At 39.2% G+C, this 16301-nt stretch overlaps 1 protein-coding gene across 10 annotated transcripts in view; it reads left to right on the top strand.

Moving 5' to 3' along the window:
• Positions 1-16301, top strand: part of TASOR (transcription activation suppressor) — an 88567-nt gene that overhangs the window by 35492 nt on the left and 36774 nt on the right. For 9 of the 10 annotated variants that reach the window (XR_006416708.1, XR_006416707.1, XR_006416706.1 and 6 more), the window contains exons 17-22: positions 375-431; positions 12270-13219; positions 13792-13914; positions 14125-14284; positions 15509-15617; positions 16092-16270. Coding sequence is in view for 4 of the 10 variants with exons in the window: in XM_044451351.1 (XP_044307286.1) it covers positions 375-431; positions 12270-13219; positions 13792-13914; positions 14125-14284; positions 15509-15617; positions 16092-16270 (1578 nt within the window). In the remaining 6 variants the exon portion in view is untranslated. The remainder of the gene's footprint in view (positions 1-374; positions 432-12269; positions 13220-13791; positions 13915-14124; positions 14285-15508; positions 15618-16091; positions 16271-16301) is intronic. The other variant, XM_044451348.1, reaches the window with a different exon arrangement.

The raw sequence follows: 16301 nt of genomic DNA, 5'->3' as shown, positions 1-16301 counted from the left end.
ATGAAACGTATAATAGCAATATTTTCTATTATATTGTATTTTTTCACTGAGGAATGCAGAGTCTTTGACACTATGTTTGTGGAAGCAGCAGTGGCATGATTAGGTAGCTCAAGCCTAGTACACCAAAAATGCTCAAAATGGGAATTTTCAGGCTGCTGGTTTTTGCAGTTTCAAGATAAGTAATGAACGCTGAAATTCAAATTTTCTCCTGAATGAAAAGGAAAATCCATGCTATTTAATTTGAGAAATCAATAGTTATCATCATTGTTAAGTGGGCTATTTTAAATTGGTTTTGTAGCACAAAACAATGTGAAAGGATGTACTTGTATACATATTGAGAAACTCTAAACTTGCTAACTGCTGCTCTCCCTCAGGAGGGGCAGGAAGAGTTCCTGAGAAGCAACTGAGAAAACATGGAGATAACAGAACAGGTGAGAAGGATGGCCTTTGTTGCATATGCCCCTTGCTATCCATGTAGCTTGGAAGAAACCTTTTTGCAGTATTGCGTTTTCAGCAGGATACTGCAGGCCACTTCAGTAGTTTTACATAATTGGGGAAATTAATCCACTGAAGTAAGTATGTTCAGACTTTAAAACTTGGGAAATGCAATTCATTTTAAAGCTTGGAAGACAAAATGTGGGTAATTGTGCAGCTGTAACAAGTTTCATGTATCTAGCTCAGAGCAGAAAACACTCTACCCTGTTAAAGCAATAGGACATAATGTTCTTTTTCAAGCTGCCCATTTCTACTGTAAATCTGAGGTGCTCTATTTGCTACTTAAATTTGAGGCAGAATTGCTTGTATATGCATTCCAGGTGTTTCAGGTGGTGGCATATCAGTTTCATAAGCAGGTGTCTATCTCGACTGGAAATATATCATATAGAAGGACAAATAGGAACAAATCGTAGTGGAAAAGACAGGTTGTAATGTAGGCACAGTCAATATATTTCAAGGAAAAGAAATTGCAAGTATTGTAGTGATGGTAAGACATAGATTTTGTATCTGTTTGGTTAATATTTCACAGATATCTGTATTTCCATTCAGGTAATAGAAGTAGGATTTTTAGCTTTGCTTAACATAGGGAGAAATAATATCCAGAAGCTTGGAACTTCTAACTTGCCGTTGAAGTCAGAGACACATCAAGTTTTTCCTTTAACCTACTGTAGGAGAATACTTCATTGCTTTTATTCATACAAGAGAGTGATTGAAAATAAATCAAATTTCCAGTACCAATTAATTAATTTCATTTATTTATATGCTGCTCAGTAGTCCAACAGGAATCTCTAAGCCTGTCCTATATTTTGGATCAGTTGAAGTATCCAAATCATCTTCAAATTATGTAGACATAAGTGTACAAAGATGTATACTTTTCTTTCTCAACCTCCTGATAACCCAGCAAGATAGGTCCTTTCTTCCTTTACTTAAATAAAGAGTTGAGACTGAAATCTCACATTTTATATAATACAATCCATTGAGTAAATATTGTAATTTAAGATTCAAAGTTTGGTTAAGTCCTTAATAATATAGGGTAATTGTATGGAAGGCAGACTCATATTCTTGTTTATTCATGTGTATTGTTATTTTAAGAAACTTGCCTGGACCTACACTTCTTTTTTGGTGGGTTTTGGAGGTTCATAATATAATGGCCTTAGCTCTTATTTTCCAAAGCCCCTTATGTTTGGATTAATTCTTGAACTCTTGAAATATTCCTGGATTAGAATGCATCTAGTCAGCTATTGCTTAGGTTAGAAGTAGTAGAAGTACCAAGAAGTTTAATGTACCCCTTCTTACACAGTCACACTGGGGTCTTGGAAGGAACATGGTAGCAGAAGTGAGCAAACATTATGGCTATCTGATACTAGCACAGTTCCCCTTTAGACTGTAAAGGAGAGGTACATAGTCTTAGAGCCATCTGCATTTGGTGTGTGCCTTTATTCTCTGTAAATATGCAGCATCATATCCAAGCCAAAGAGAAAATACATTTCTTGCCCCTGCTATTAATTGTGCCTTTATTATATCAACCATAATGGACTATTTAATGTTCCATTTTTCCTTTAACTTACTCAGATAAGCACATTGAATAATACTGGCCCTATGTCAAGGCAAATGAAAGGCACCAGTGATCTGTGGTCAGAAAAGGGCATGGTGGGATTGCCTGTATTTGTATATCCCTGTCAAGAAGCCATGGGGAGCCCTGCCAAAAACCCCTTTCAAAAGGAGCTACATGTCAAAACTAGTAACTCCTTTTGAAAGGAAGTGAGCTGAACTTTTTCATGGTTTCCATGTAGCTAGAATCTCAAAAACTGGTGGAAAAGTGAGATTAACCTAGGACAGTGGAGTAGTGAGATTAACCTAGGACAGTGGAGTGTACACACACATGTGCACACTCAGAAACTTGCCCATAAATGGTATAAATATCACCACCTGCTTTTCAAAAGCACAGGTCACTTACGCACTTTGCTCAGCTGAGGGTTTCCATTTTGGATTGTTATAAGTACACAGGCACTTGTAAAAGACTGGAAAAAAGGGTCTCCAAGTATCTGCACACCTTAAGGGGTGCAGTTTATTTTTAACAGAAAAAAACAAAGTCCCTGCAAGGTGCCGCTTGGGCACTTTGGAGGGGCTGTCAGTAGCCTTCAAGCCAGCTTTTGTGATTTATTTATCTAAGGCCTTTCTATACTGTTTGATTAGCACAACACTCCCAGAAACATGAACAGAATAAAATTAAAAATATACCAATTAATTTAGAAACAGATTTAAAACAGACTCACCTCTCATAAAATACATGGCAATAAAATTCAACAGGCATTTTAAAAAACAATGAACAAAACAATACATAATAACAGCTATTCCACATGTACCAAAACAATTTAAAAACCAATATAAAACCAAATAACATACTCAACAATTAGAATGGTGAGAAAATAAGAAAGTTTTAATCTGGCACCGAAACATAACATGGGTGCCAAGTATATTTCCCTGGGGAGTAGATTCCACAGATGGGGTGTCATGGCCCAAAAGGTTCTTTCCCTTGCAGCCACGCTCTTTACTTACTTCAAGGGTAGCTCATGGAGAAGGACCTCTGTAGATATCTAAGGGTCCAGGTAAGTGTGTATGGAAGAAGGCACTCCTTTAGATATCCAGACCCTAAGCCATGTGGGGCTTTATAAGTTAGCATAAGCATCTTAAAGTGGGCCCATACTTCAGTGCAGGTAATACAGGTTCATTTCTTTTTGTCCATGTCAGCAGATGAGCTGCCCTATTCTCTCCCTACTGAAGTTTCCAGACCATATTTAAGGGTACCCCCAGACTCTGCACTCTGTTCTTTAAGGAGACTACAACCCCATCCAGGACAGGGTGGTTTGCATCCCCCTGGATCAGGGCTCTCACTACCAATAGCACCTCCATCTTGTCTAGATTAAGCTTCAATTTATTATCCCTCATCCAGTTCATCACTCCAACAATTTAGGATCTTGACTGCCTCACCTAGATCAGATGCAGAGAAGAGGCAGAGCTGATTGTCATCAGTAAATTCCAAAAAGTAAGAAAGAAAAAAAAGCAGTTGTGGTGGGGAGGAGAAGACAAGTTGGACCTGCTGCTGGGGTCCCTGGGATACTCTTTGGAGGACTGAGGGGGAACAAGCCACTGTGGCTTGTTTATGCTGTGGCAGATGCTGGTACATACCAAATCTAATTTGCATAACCAGTTGCAGACTGTTTCATCCATCTGAACCTAGGTGAAATTACTTGAGGGGAGAAGCTCCACAAATAATCCATGGGATAAGTAAAGGTTATTTCTTTTTCAAACAAACCATGTTGTCAGGTTTGGGATAGTATAACAAATTGTGTCTAGTAGGTAATTAAGTGAGTTACTGCCAGCAAAAATGCCCCTTAAACAAGTCACATGGCTTGTTGAGCTTCCAGTGATCATGTGAATTTGCCCAGTCTTTATTCATTTACATTTATGTTTACCACCCTTGCAATAAGCCATGGTGGTTCAGTTGTCAAGTGGACCTGACAAATAATAAGGCTCACTGTGGACCCTTGGTGATCTCCCTTCCTCCACTTCCCTTTCTGTCCTCCCATGAATTTTGTAAGAGAAACCAAACTGGGAATGAGTTGTCTCTCCCCTGTTCTATTTTCCCCTTTGCCTATTGTTTTCCCCCCAGAAATTGTGAACACTAGCTTCACAGCCAACGTTTGCAAATTCTGTTTGAACAGCCACCTTGAAAGTGCCTGAGTGGCAGCTTAGAGGGGCTGTCATTGCTTTTTTCTTTACCTTTCTCTGTGAAAAATAAACCTTTAAAAATTAGCCACATTTATACTGCTGAGAGGGTTTAAAGTATCAGCTGGGGCAATGTTCAGGGTGGAGCCTGCTGTCAACATGCTGACCCTGGACATTGCCCAGAAAAGGCTCCAAAGTGAGTTTCCCCCTTAGTTTCTCTTGACAGCTCTCAAAGGATGAGCTTTCCAGAAAGCAAAGTAGCAAGGTTATGTTTATATGCAAAAAGAGGTGTGAGGATTTATACAGTCTTTATGGCAAGATAATTATCCTACCCATGCCAAGCTATTCCACATGGTGGTACACAGTTCACACTTTTTTCTGATCCTCTAGGTCAGTAGTCCCCAAGCTTCTAGGACATGGGGTCTGCATTAGAGTGCCCAATGCCTCAAGAGGGCCATATCTTAAATCAAAATGTAACAAGATTATTAACCTACCAATTTAGATCCAAAGTAAACATTCAGAGGTCAATGAAGAAACGTTAACTTGAATGTAATCCATTTTGGAACAGTATTTTACTGTGAAATCCTTTTACCAAGCTACACATGCATGCCAGGTCAGAGTTATTTTTGTGGTTGTTTTCTGTTAGCCAAGACATTAATGTGCAAGCCAAGGTTTGTGACAGGCACCCTTAAAATGTCACGTAAATTGTTCATCTGTATGTCTGGACCTACAATGGATTTTACAAGTTTCATTTTGGAAAAAAAATGTTCACAGATGCATGTGGTGCCAAAGACTCTGAGCATGCCTGCTGAAAATTTCTTTAGGTTGGCAATTATATCAGTTCTGATAAATATATATACATTTAAATGTATATGTTCTGGAATTCCATGTGCAATGGGGTTCAGTGCTTTCATCATTGAATTGTAAATTCCCATCCTTCTGAAATTTCAGTTCATTACAGCATGAGAAGTACTTCCACTAATTTGCTTCACAAAAATGGTTTGTTTTGCTTCAAATGCTTTCAGTTCAGAATACATGTCACACACAGCTTTCCTTTTCCCTGCAACCTTAGTTTCAATGTGTTCAGAAGCTCTACATGACTTTTGCATGGTACAATACACCTCCATGTTCTGCATCTTTCTCTGAGAGAAAATTTTGAAACTAACAATGAATATAATTACATGATATCTGGTGTAATTAATGCTGGATACAATAATACACATCTCACTTTCCCACTGAAGAATAGTACTGCACAAGGCTTGCTGATGGATGATGCAGTGAAAATGCATGGGAAGTGTACCGTTTAATTACGGTATCTCTTTATTGTTTCTTGCAACCTTCCCACCATATTTTTTACACCATTGTGATGCTTTTCAATTTACCATAATTCAAACCAAGATTTTCTACTGATTCATACACCTTCAAGAATATGTTTTTTGTCATTTAGTGCCTTTTAAACTGCAGTGCATACAATTCTTTTGTAATTTTGAAGTTGGACTCTGTCCCCCGATCAATATTACTAGTTGAGCAATATCTACAATGTCATTGCTCTCATTTCATGCCAAAAAAAAGAATCAAAACTTTTTGCCTTGACAGTCAGTGACATATGCAGCTCTTCTCCTAGTCCCTTGACACACCTGGTGAAAATAAGTGCAGATGAAGTGACACAACTAACACAACATCCCTTAGCAGGACACATTTCATCCATTACTTTCACCATGTACTTCTCTACAAATTCACCATCAGTGAATGCCCTACCACTCTCAGTAATACATTTAGCAACACAATAGCCAGCCCTCACAGTCTAAAACTATTTTGCTGCAAAACATTGATTTCTTAAGAGAATTTATCTTGTTCAGTTACACCTCTCCTTGCTATATTGAGAAGCTCTTGTGACAGGATTCAAAGTGCCTTTTAACATTGTACTCCTTTCATACTGAGACAGTTTCAAGACATATCAGGCAAACTGCTTTATCCTTGTTTAAAGTGAAGTAGTAGTCCATTTGTCATTAAAGACATGGTGCTCATCTGCAATTTTTCATTTCTTTGAAACAGCACTTTCTTTGCAGACATCTTACAGTATTTTTAGCAGAGCAGCAGTTGCAGAGTTTCACTATTATCCTTGAATCAATAAAAATATGAGAAGTATAGTTTTAGGGGTCTGACTCTTCCCTTTCCCATCAAGTCCACCCCACTCTGGCTGCTGTTAGCTGGGATTTTCATTTTGACCATGGCAAAAAAGAGGAGACTGGTGACTCTTCAGTACTCAGGAATACTGGGCCATATGCAGAGGTTAGGAAGATTTTTTAAAAATGGATTATGAATCTGACCTATTAGATGGCAGAGTTACAATCCAAGTACGTTGAATACTGTGAGATTTATTTCTTTCAAAACACACTGTCTGGAGGTTTAAAACTACACATGCTAATATGGTGTTACCTTGGCTCACAAACTTAATCCATTCCACAACTCTTTCCCCATAAGGTTCAATGTAAATAAGGTCAATTCATTCTGTAAATATTTTTTTAATCACAAAAAATGAAACAAAGAACAACAATGTAACAAAGCACAGTACAGTACAGTAGAGTACACTAACCTAGGTGAGGGGGAGGTTATTGTTTGCAGAGAGTACAAACCATAATTGTGGGATAGCAATCGGGGGAGGGGAGATGGCCGTGATCGTGCTGGGGGAGGAGGCAGGCACGGGTACGCTCATGCAGGGAAGATGGGCACGATTGTGCTCGGGGGGGGGGGGAGACGGGCGCAATCGCGATCGTGGTCATCACCCAATGCGGAGATCGCAAATTGAGGCAAAATTTTTCAGAAATTTCTGTTCACAACCTGATTTGGTCGTGAACTGAGGCGTTCATGAGCTGAGGTACCATTGTACTTTAATAATTGGGGGCCCTCCAAAAAAAAAAAAAAAGGGCAGGTAGAGAGAGGTAGCTGATGAAAGAGCAGCCTCCCACCTGGAGCAGCGGATACGCCATTAGGTTGGATTCAAATTATATGCAGGGTGCACATACACTGCATGCCAGCCAAGCCTCCATTATGAGAAGCAAAATGGCAGCTCGGGTGCAGGGGACTTGAGTGGAGGGAGATGTGCGAAGGGGCTTCCCTGTTCACTGGCTCCCTCAATCCTGGATGCACGAGAGAACTCCTAGGTGGAGGGAGTGGGGGGAGAGAAGCGAAAGCAAGCAGGGCAAAAAGTTAGAGCAGCTAGCTCTGGCTGAGAAGGAAGAAGGCTTTTGCCTCAAGCAGCAACCCCATCGCCAACCTTGGAAGCCACTAGGAGGAGCCTTGATGGGCAGGGCCTCTAGAAGTGTTCAGTGTGCAGAACACTTTGCATCCTTTTTGCAAAAATACCAGGCTGTTTACTCTCCTCCTCCTGCTTTTTTGTTTTGCAAAAGCAGGCCAGACATTTCCTGAACCCATCCACGCCGCTACTTTATCTTTTCTGCACACATAGATAGCTTTCAACATGGTAGTGCTCGGAGAGGGAGAGTGGTGGAGTGGTACAGGAACTTGGGGGACTGCAGGTGGTGCAGTGGTTTAAACCGCTGTGCTGCTGGGCTGGTTGATCGAAAGGTTGCCGGTTTGAATCTGCACACAGGATGAGCTCCCGTGCTCTGTCCCAGCTCCTGTCAACCTTGCAGTTCGAAAGCATGCAAATGCAAGTAGATAAAAAGGTACCACTTCAATGGGAAAGTAACAGCGCTCCGTGCACTTTGGTGTTTAGTCATGCCGGCCACATGACCACGGAGACTGTCTGTGGACAAATGCTGGCTCCCTTGGCTAGGAAACGGAGATGAGCACTGCCCCCAAGGGTCAGGCATGACTGGACATAACATCAAGGGGAAACCTTTACCTTTTTACAGGAACTTGGGCTCCACTGGCTAGCATAGCACCCAAAATGCTAGTATGGAGGATAAGATCAAAGGGGGGGCGGTGACAGAAGGACCAATGGAGACCAGAAGAAACAATGTTGCTCTTGTGTTTTGGTCAGAAAGGGACAGAAAAAGCAGCAGTAGACGGTGCTGCTTGAGGCAGTGGCTTTCAGGGAAAATTCCTTGGTGGGGATAGCAGTAAACAAGCAGGTAGGAGGGTTGCAGGCTGCACAGAAAGAGGTTAGAGGCCACAGGTTGGTAATCTCTGTTCTAGGTGTTGGGGAAGGTGCAAAAGTGTGTCTCCCTTTGTCCAGTGAAAAGGAGTTTTGACAGCTCCTTATACAACCGTATGTCTCAATATGTACTGTATGTCCTAAAGCACCAGTTTCCCTGTCAGGATCCCCCTTTTTTTGGGGTGGGGGGGGCAAAGTAATTGCGCAAACCTAATTACCAACCAACCCATGGTAAAAACCTTACAAAATCATTTGTGCATATTTATATTGCATCTCTCTTGGGGAGTTCATGGCAAAGATGACATTTGACCCTAGAGCTTCTGCATTTTTAGTTCAGTGTTAGAGCATAGATCAATGCTTCAGAGACAGAGGGTTCCAATCTGCCAGCAAGAACAGGGGTTTTGTATTCTGTGTTTCTCCATGTAAAACATTTCCATTAGTATTTACAGTGAGGCACCTCTCAGCTCTTAGCTGTCTTACTAGGTGGTAAGTGAAGACAGCAGTGGCAAGGATTGGATCAAGCTTCTCTTCCTCTTGTCTGCCTTGTCCACCAGATTGTCTCAATTGAATAGAATGTCATTGGTACCCTGCCTATTGAATGGGTTCCCCAAAGATGTGCACCTGGGGCCTACTCACTATTCCTTCCAGCACCAAGTGAAAACTTGTTCATTCCCCCGGTATTTTAACAGCTAACTTTAACTGTAGTTTCAGTATTGCATTTTATCATATACTGATGGTGTACTTCTGTGCTGATTCATTTGCAATTGCTGCATTTTTATTGTCTTATGCTATTTTTTGTTTGTTTTTAACCTTTGTTAACCACCTGGAGTGCCTTGGCTATTGTGCAGTATAACGCTAAATACACATTTTAAAGAATAAATGAATGCATGAACGAATGAATGCTGGTTAACCAGCGACAATCATTCCATTGTGCAGAGTGGGTGTTCTGGATGGGCTGGCATTTTGGAGATGATGAAAAGCAATTTTCAAAAAAGAGGTGTAGAAAAAGCCATGGTGACCGTAAAAAGGGTTGTGATTGGAGCAGGGGAGGGCAAGCCAACGGCATTGCTCAAAACTGGTAGTCTTGCTGAGCTCACCAAGAGCAGCAAGAGACTTTTCCTGCTCTTACTTGACCGACTTGCTATTTCCTTGGATGCATGGTAGAATTTATGTGCTGGGTTTGGATGATATTGACAGCCATTGGATACTCCTAAAACAATTATAGGTTTTCAGGGTGGCTTGCTTATTGTCCTCATACAAGGACAATTGTGGGAAGCAATTCAGATTCACAGAAAACAAGAACCCACTGTGGCTATTTATCCAGGATGGTTTGCCATGTTTATATGGACCCAATCTGGAAGAAAATCTCTGATCTAGAGGTGGCAAGTAGAACTGTATTGCTGCAGTTGAAAGAGCCCAGTGCATACTGCCCAGAACATGGTCCTTCTATTCTGGAAACTGCTTGATAGGCTGTCTTCCTTTTTTTCCTAAGGTGGCTGTGGGAGACGGGTGAAGCAATAGATCTAGATTCTGCCTTTAAAGATTGTTCAGTTTTCAGAGGATGTGCACAGTGGCTGGAATTGCTTGCTATTTCTTGCTCCCTGCAAGGAGAAGAAAGAAGATTAATTAAGCCATCTCCTCTGTCTTCAGCAGCCAAGCAAATGCAAATAATCTGGTTGCTTCTTTGTTTTTATCTCTCCTTATGCTAGACAGAAAACACAGGCAGGATGGTATGCTGCTTTGTGCTCTCACTCTCATCCCATTTTCCCAGAGAGAGAATGGAAGCCCCTATGCTAATCTGCTGCCTGCAGGATATTCTTTCTTATCACATCCAAATTTAGTGAACACAGTCAGAAGCAGGCAACCATTTTGGGCCTGTGGACACATTTGGCAGTTTGAGAACCATCCTGGGCACCACCTTAAAAGGGTTGCCAAGGGAGGCTTGGCTAGTCCACAGATAGCAATTAATTTGCTCCTAAGACTGAGTACAAGATTAGGCATAACAGCAGCAAAGCATAGGTTAATTAACCCTTGATTTGTCAGTGTTGTATGTCATCATCATTTTGAATATGCAGTCCTTGCTTTAATGTTGTTTTGTGACATGTGAACCCAGACACTATGGGTTAATTGTGGGTTAACCTATGATTGTTAAAATTTCATTAAAATGGTTAAAATTTGTTTTTAATTAAGAACTTAGTAAATTTATTAGATCCATTAAGAAATAGCTAAAATAGCATTTCTCATTGTCTTTGTTGATTTAGAAGAATAGGAATATAAAATTTTGAGAGATGACCCTTGAAAGGGGTTATCCCATAGTTAATGTATATAGGAGCTGAAGGCAACAATCCTGTGGTCCATGGAGTGTATCCCAAACATAGGGAACATAGGAGTTCTAGAATTCTCTCTTCCAAAGGTATAGTGTTAAAACTTTGGGCAGGATCTTGCCCGCTTTCTCCAACCCCAACCCTGCTACTGTACTTGTATTAAATGGGCTCAGAAGCCTGCTTAGAAGGAAGAAATGTAAAAGGGAAATGGAAAGGTATATATTGCCTCAGTTGCTCCTCCCACCTGATTGGCCAGCAGGATATAGGATACTCTGAAGCTTCTGAAGTTGGAGGCATCTGGCAGCCTGATAGGGTTTTGCCCCAGTGCAAATTTCATTCCTGCTGCTTCTTTAGCAGTCATTCTATTTGTCTACACTGCTTTAGCTATTAAACTTAACAATCCCCATCCCCTACCAAATGTTTAGTTAGCACAATGTTCATCAACACTTATTTTCCTCTGTTGTGAGGTTTCCGTTTTAAAAGTGGGACTAGATCAGTAAAATCTTGATTGTTTTCTGTGCTTTTCATTTGTGCTCCTGTGAAAAAGAAGTTGCTCATTCATTTTCCCAGGAATTTGTGCCAGTGGCTCATGGGGTTCTTGATTGATTTACAGAACATAAATTAGATTGTTCAAAAATTTCTACTGCGGGTCTTTAATTAGGTACAACAAATGTCAATTCAAAAGTTTCTATACTGTTTGTATTATGTTAAACCAGCAAATTACTTGTACACCTGTGCTGCTTCATGTTTTCTGCACACAATTGTGTTAGCAATTATTATCAGTCTACTAGTATATTTATTAAGCTCTGCATTCCTCATGTTAAAAATACAGGAGGGAATTTTCTTGTTGAAGATGTTCTTAACTAGCATATGATTGTTAAATTGTGTGAAAACTTATAGCTAATATTAGTTCACTGAGAATAAGGTAATGAGAAACACATGCACAACTGGAACACTAGTGTGCAGATAAAGTCAGTATTGGATTAAAAGATACAATTTTTATAAAATTGGCAGTTGTCATGAAGTAATGCAGTATTATGTTTTGGGGGTCATTTTATGGGCTTCAGGTAGCTTTTATGTGGTTTGTATTTTTCTCTGGTATCCTTTATTTTCACATTTGGATTTTTAGAAATGTTGTAACCCACAGTAACAAAATGAATGCTCTAAAAAGTAAAATAGCAGCAACACAGCTGTTCAGACAGAATGATGTTGCAATGCCTACTGTAATAAATACATTGCCTGTAAAATGGCAGGTGCTTGGTTGGTTGCTTAAGCCCTGGGCCACCACAATGCTTTTTTAATGCTGTTCTGCACATTACTATGACAGGAACAATGCTGCTGTGCTGGTGCTGAGGCAGCATCAAAGGAGTTGTGTAAGCATACCAGGCGTTAAGTAGGCCTAATCTAGGGAGTTTTTGTTCTAACATAAAATAGGTAGTGTTGTTAGGCAGTACTGAAATAATGGTTCAAATGTAGCCTCAAAGCATGAAAACACTCTTTATTTATACCTTATTCTCGTTTGTTTATCAGTTCAATGCACTTCAACAGTCATTGCTGTTGACAGTATAAAAGTTTAATGCATGTTGACTCTTTCTGTGCAGGTTTGAAATCTCCAGATGAGTCATTGGCATATTCACCTCCAAAGGATGCTTCTGAAAATGACCCCCGGGTAATAAACCGGCAAAAAAGTTCTGATTATCAGTGTGCGTACTCCACATTTTCAGACATACAAAAGGGAAGGATGGAAGATGGAGCATATACAGGTCAAGAGGAGAAATGTAAAAATGAGGGTGAACTTGTGAAAAATCACTGTATGGCAAATGAACACTCCATAAGCAGAATAATCGAAACAACAATCTTAGAAGAATACAATCTTTTTATCAGTAAGATCCAAGATATTCTACAACAGAAGAATATTATGTATGTTGGTGGAATTTCCAAACCTGTCCTTTCAGCTCAGGAAAGGGTCATGAAACTTTCTGAATATATATGTTTACAGGCATCAAACATTGCTGTGCAGGAATACGTAGAGAGACTGAGTGAAAAGCTCAACACTGTTGCTTTGTCATCTTCATATGGTATCCAGAGAGTGCCAGTTACTTCAAGTCCTGGGGCAGCAGATGATTCAGTTACTGACACTGAATTGAATCTGCCCGCAGAAGAGCTTGTGCTTCTTCCAAGTGATTTTGATACAGGACAATATTCAGAGTTACCATGTAATAATGGAGGAGATTTAAACACAAGTGAGCAGCATCAATTGCCAAATTTGGACACAGCAAAAGAACAGAGTCCGGTGAGCCTCAATACAGAGATGAAGTTAAGAGCTGATCCAAACATGTCTTCTACTGACCCTCTGCCACAAACAGAGAAGACCCAGAAGGCTGTAGATAACTCAGGCATTACAACCCAACCTGCCTTGGCTGGTTTAATAAGTCAATTAAAACCTGAAGTCTTTGACAGTATTGTCAAAATTATTAAAGATGTTCAGAAAAACATTGTGAAATTCTACATTCATGAAGAACAAGAGAGTACACTTTGCAAGGAAATAAAGGTATGCTTCCCCTTTTTAATGAAGTCCATGTGTGTATAAAAGCTAGCTGCGTGCTTCCTAATGGTATTTCAGGGTTAAAATCTTAGCTTAGTGAACCCTTTTGTATTTTCCATTTGAATCATATGTTTTTAATAAACCTGCCTTGTTAATATACTTGAAATGGTGTAGAAATATAGTTGCTCTCCATTATAAGGGCAAAAACTATATGGAATTGTTTAAAACAAAAATAATATTTATAGTCTGATAAAAAAAATCCGATGCTTGAAAGCATTTTCCTTGTGCAAATTAAATGTGCTTATGTCAATTTATCTTTTGGATGCTGCCCGACTAGAAATTGTTTGTCAGTTTTACAATAATATAATATTGCAGGCAGAACAGTATAATTGAAATAATACTTGTTAAAGGGTGCTGAGTATGCAAGCATTATGATTGTAAAGCAATTTGTTTTACTAGGCAACATTTATTAAATACATCTTGTAGCTCCACCTCCATACTAAGTTTCCTGATACTTAAGTACATTTAAGGTTTCAAATTTGCTGTACTGATTTTAATCCTTTCTGTACTTGGTTCAGGAATACCTTATTAAATTAGGTAATACAGAGTGCCACCCAGATGAATTCTTGAAAAGAAGAGCTAACTTGGATAAGTTGCTTATAATTATTCAAAATGAAGATATTGCTAATCTAATTCATAAGGTATGTAAAATATGTTGCCAACATTTCTGTTCATTAAAGTGACTCTGATAACTTATCTCTTGCTGGGAATATCTAATAGTGTCCTTGCCATTCAAATCTCTTGGCAGTTATGAGCTGTATTGATAAGCATAAGCACAGTGGAATGCAATGGCTAATGTGTAATCTCCACTAATTTATTTTAATTGTATTATTACCATTTGCTTTCTTTAGATACCATGTTTAGTAGATTTGAAGAGACTCTCGTGTGTCAGTTTTGCTGGTGTTGACAGTTTGGATGATGTGAAAAATCATACCTATAACGAATTATTTGTTTCTGGTGGCTTCATTGTCTCTGATGAATCTGTTCTTAATCCAGAGTCAGTCACAGTTGGTAAGATTTTAATTTTGGCTACATCCAAGGACAGAGTATGAACAATAGGTTTAGATTTTTACCATGTAATTTCCGGGAACTCAAGTAATAAGTACCAGTTTATTTTTAAATTGTCAGTGGTCTTGTTTTAAAATATTGCTTGTGGAATTCAGTTCTTTAGAGTAGGATTATTTACGCCACTAAAGAATGCTAGTTGAAAAACATTGTTCAGTCATACTAGCCACAGGCATACCAGTGTGCTTTCTCTGTTACTGCTCTTTTCTGACTTGACCTGAGGTCCAGCAAATATTACATGGCTGATCACTGATTGGAAGATCAGGAGCATACAAAGTAGGCTTGCACTTTCAGCCTCTTCTCTTCCATAGTGTAATGAACCATGGTTGTTAAATCTGCATCCATGCTAACTCTGGGTAGCACTGGATCTTCACTTACACAGATAGCCTCACTTCATGTGATGGTTAATGTTAAGCATGGTTAACTCCAATGCCCATGTTTAAAGCAAATCATGGAAGGGAGGAAGAGTTTGGAATGAAATTAGGGGGTGTTAAGGAACCTGTATACACTCCCAATCTCCTGACTGTAATTAAGAGTTTGGGAATGTTATGGATTGTTCTGTTTGATGCAGTCTATCATATCTTCCAACAAATGATGTACTATTGAGTCTGGCATTAAATACGTGAAACAGGAAACTTTTATACCTATGAGTTCAAGGAATTGTTTAGCTTTTAGCCATTGTTTACTGTTTTTGAAAACCATGCTTTATTTAGAAGCAATCACCACATACAAATATAGTAGCACAGTGGATAGAACAATAAAGCTTTGCCTCTCATAACTACCCAATGCTTCTGAAAATTTTGTGTGAAACAAAAATGCTAACAATAGTTCAGCTATAATTCAGCTAAATTTAGAATGCTATAATGGAAAGAAAAATAGTTTTAGATGCCACTGCCTTCTAAAAGGAGGCATAAGACCTCCTCCTTAAAAGGAGGTCTGCTGCATCAGACCCAAGGTCCATTTAGTCAAGCATCTAGTTTCTCATAGTGGCCAAACCAGCTGCTCCTAAGAATATTACAAGCAGAACACCAAAACAATAATCTCCAGCTCTTGCTTCTGAACTACATTCAGTCACTGTAACTGGTAGCTGTTGATACAGTATATCTTCATGAATTTGGCTAATCCCCTTTGAAGCCATCTACCCATAGCTTACTTTGTTTTTAAAATTAGATAAACTTAAGAGTTTTCTGAAGTTCCTTGAAGAACTGAGTACTCCAGATGGAAAGTGGCAATGGAAAGTTCACTGTAAAATACAGAAAAAATTGAAGGAGTTTGGAAGGCAAGTATTATTCCTTGGGCATATCCGGGTATTACATTTTGGAATAATAAGATTCTAGAATATAGCCAATTTTCTGTTGAAATAGCTTCCTATTTCACTGTTTGCCTCTTTTTTAGCTGAACTCTTTGGCTTCATGCTCATGTTAAAATCCAATTTTTAACCTTCCATTTGCCAAGTCTCACCTGTGGATGAAACATCCACTCTATAGTTGCTTCCTTCTCAGATTAAAATCCTTGGGGATGTTTTATGAAGTTCTTTTCCCACTAGTCATAGGCTGTCTTTGTTCGTTTGCTTATTTTGTTGTGAGGTAACTCAGTTTTCATTTTAAATGGTGGCTGGTAGTAATTATCCCTTTTTAGAGGAAACCCTCCAAGAAATTAGGTAAACTAGCTTACCTAAGATGCCTGTATTATGGTAAATACACATAGCACGCTTGCTTTTAAACAAAGAAGATTCCTTACTCTTCCCCTACAGAACAAATACAAATGCCACAAGTTTGCTGACACTTCTGAATGCTTACCAAAAGAAACACATGGTTGAGATTCTTTCGTATCATAGTTGTGATTCTCAAACTCGAAATCCTCCAGAATTAGATTGCCTCATAAGACTTCAGGCTCAGAATATACAGCAAAGGCACATTGTCTTTTTGACAGGTAGGAAACCACTTTGGAATTGTCCTTTAAA

Source organism: Varanus komodoensis, unplaced genomic scaffold (assembly GCF_004798865.1).
Source record: "Varanus komodoensis strain SLA01 unplaced genomic scaffold, ASM479886v1 scaffold6_2, whole genome shotgun sequence".
In the NCBI taxonomy this organism is placed as follows: Eukaryota; Metazoa; Chordata; class Lepidosauria; order Squamata; family Varanidae; genus Varanus; species Varanus komodoensis.
Note: the sequence above shows the minus strand (reverse complement) of the source record. Positions and strands in the feature narration are given on the sequence as shown.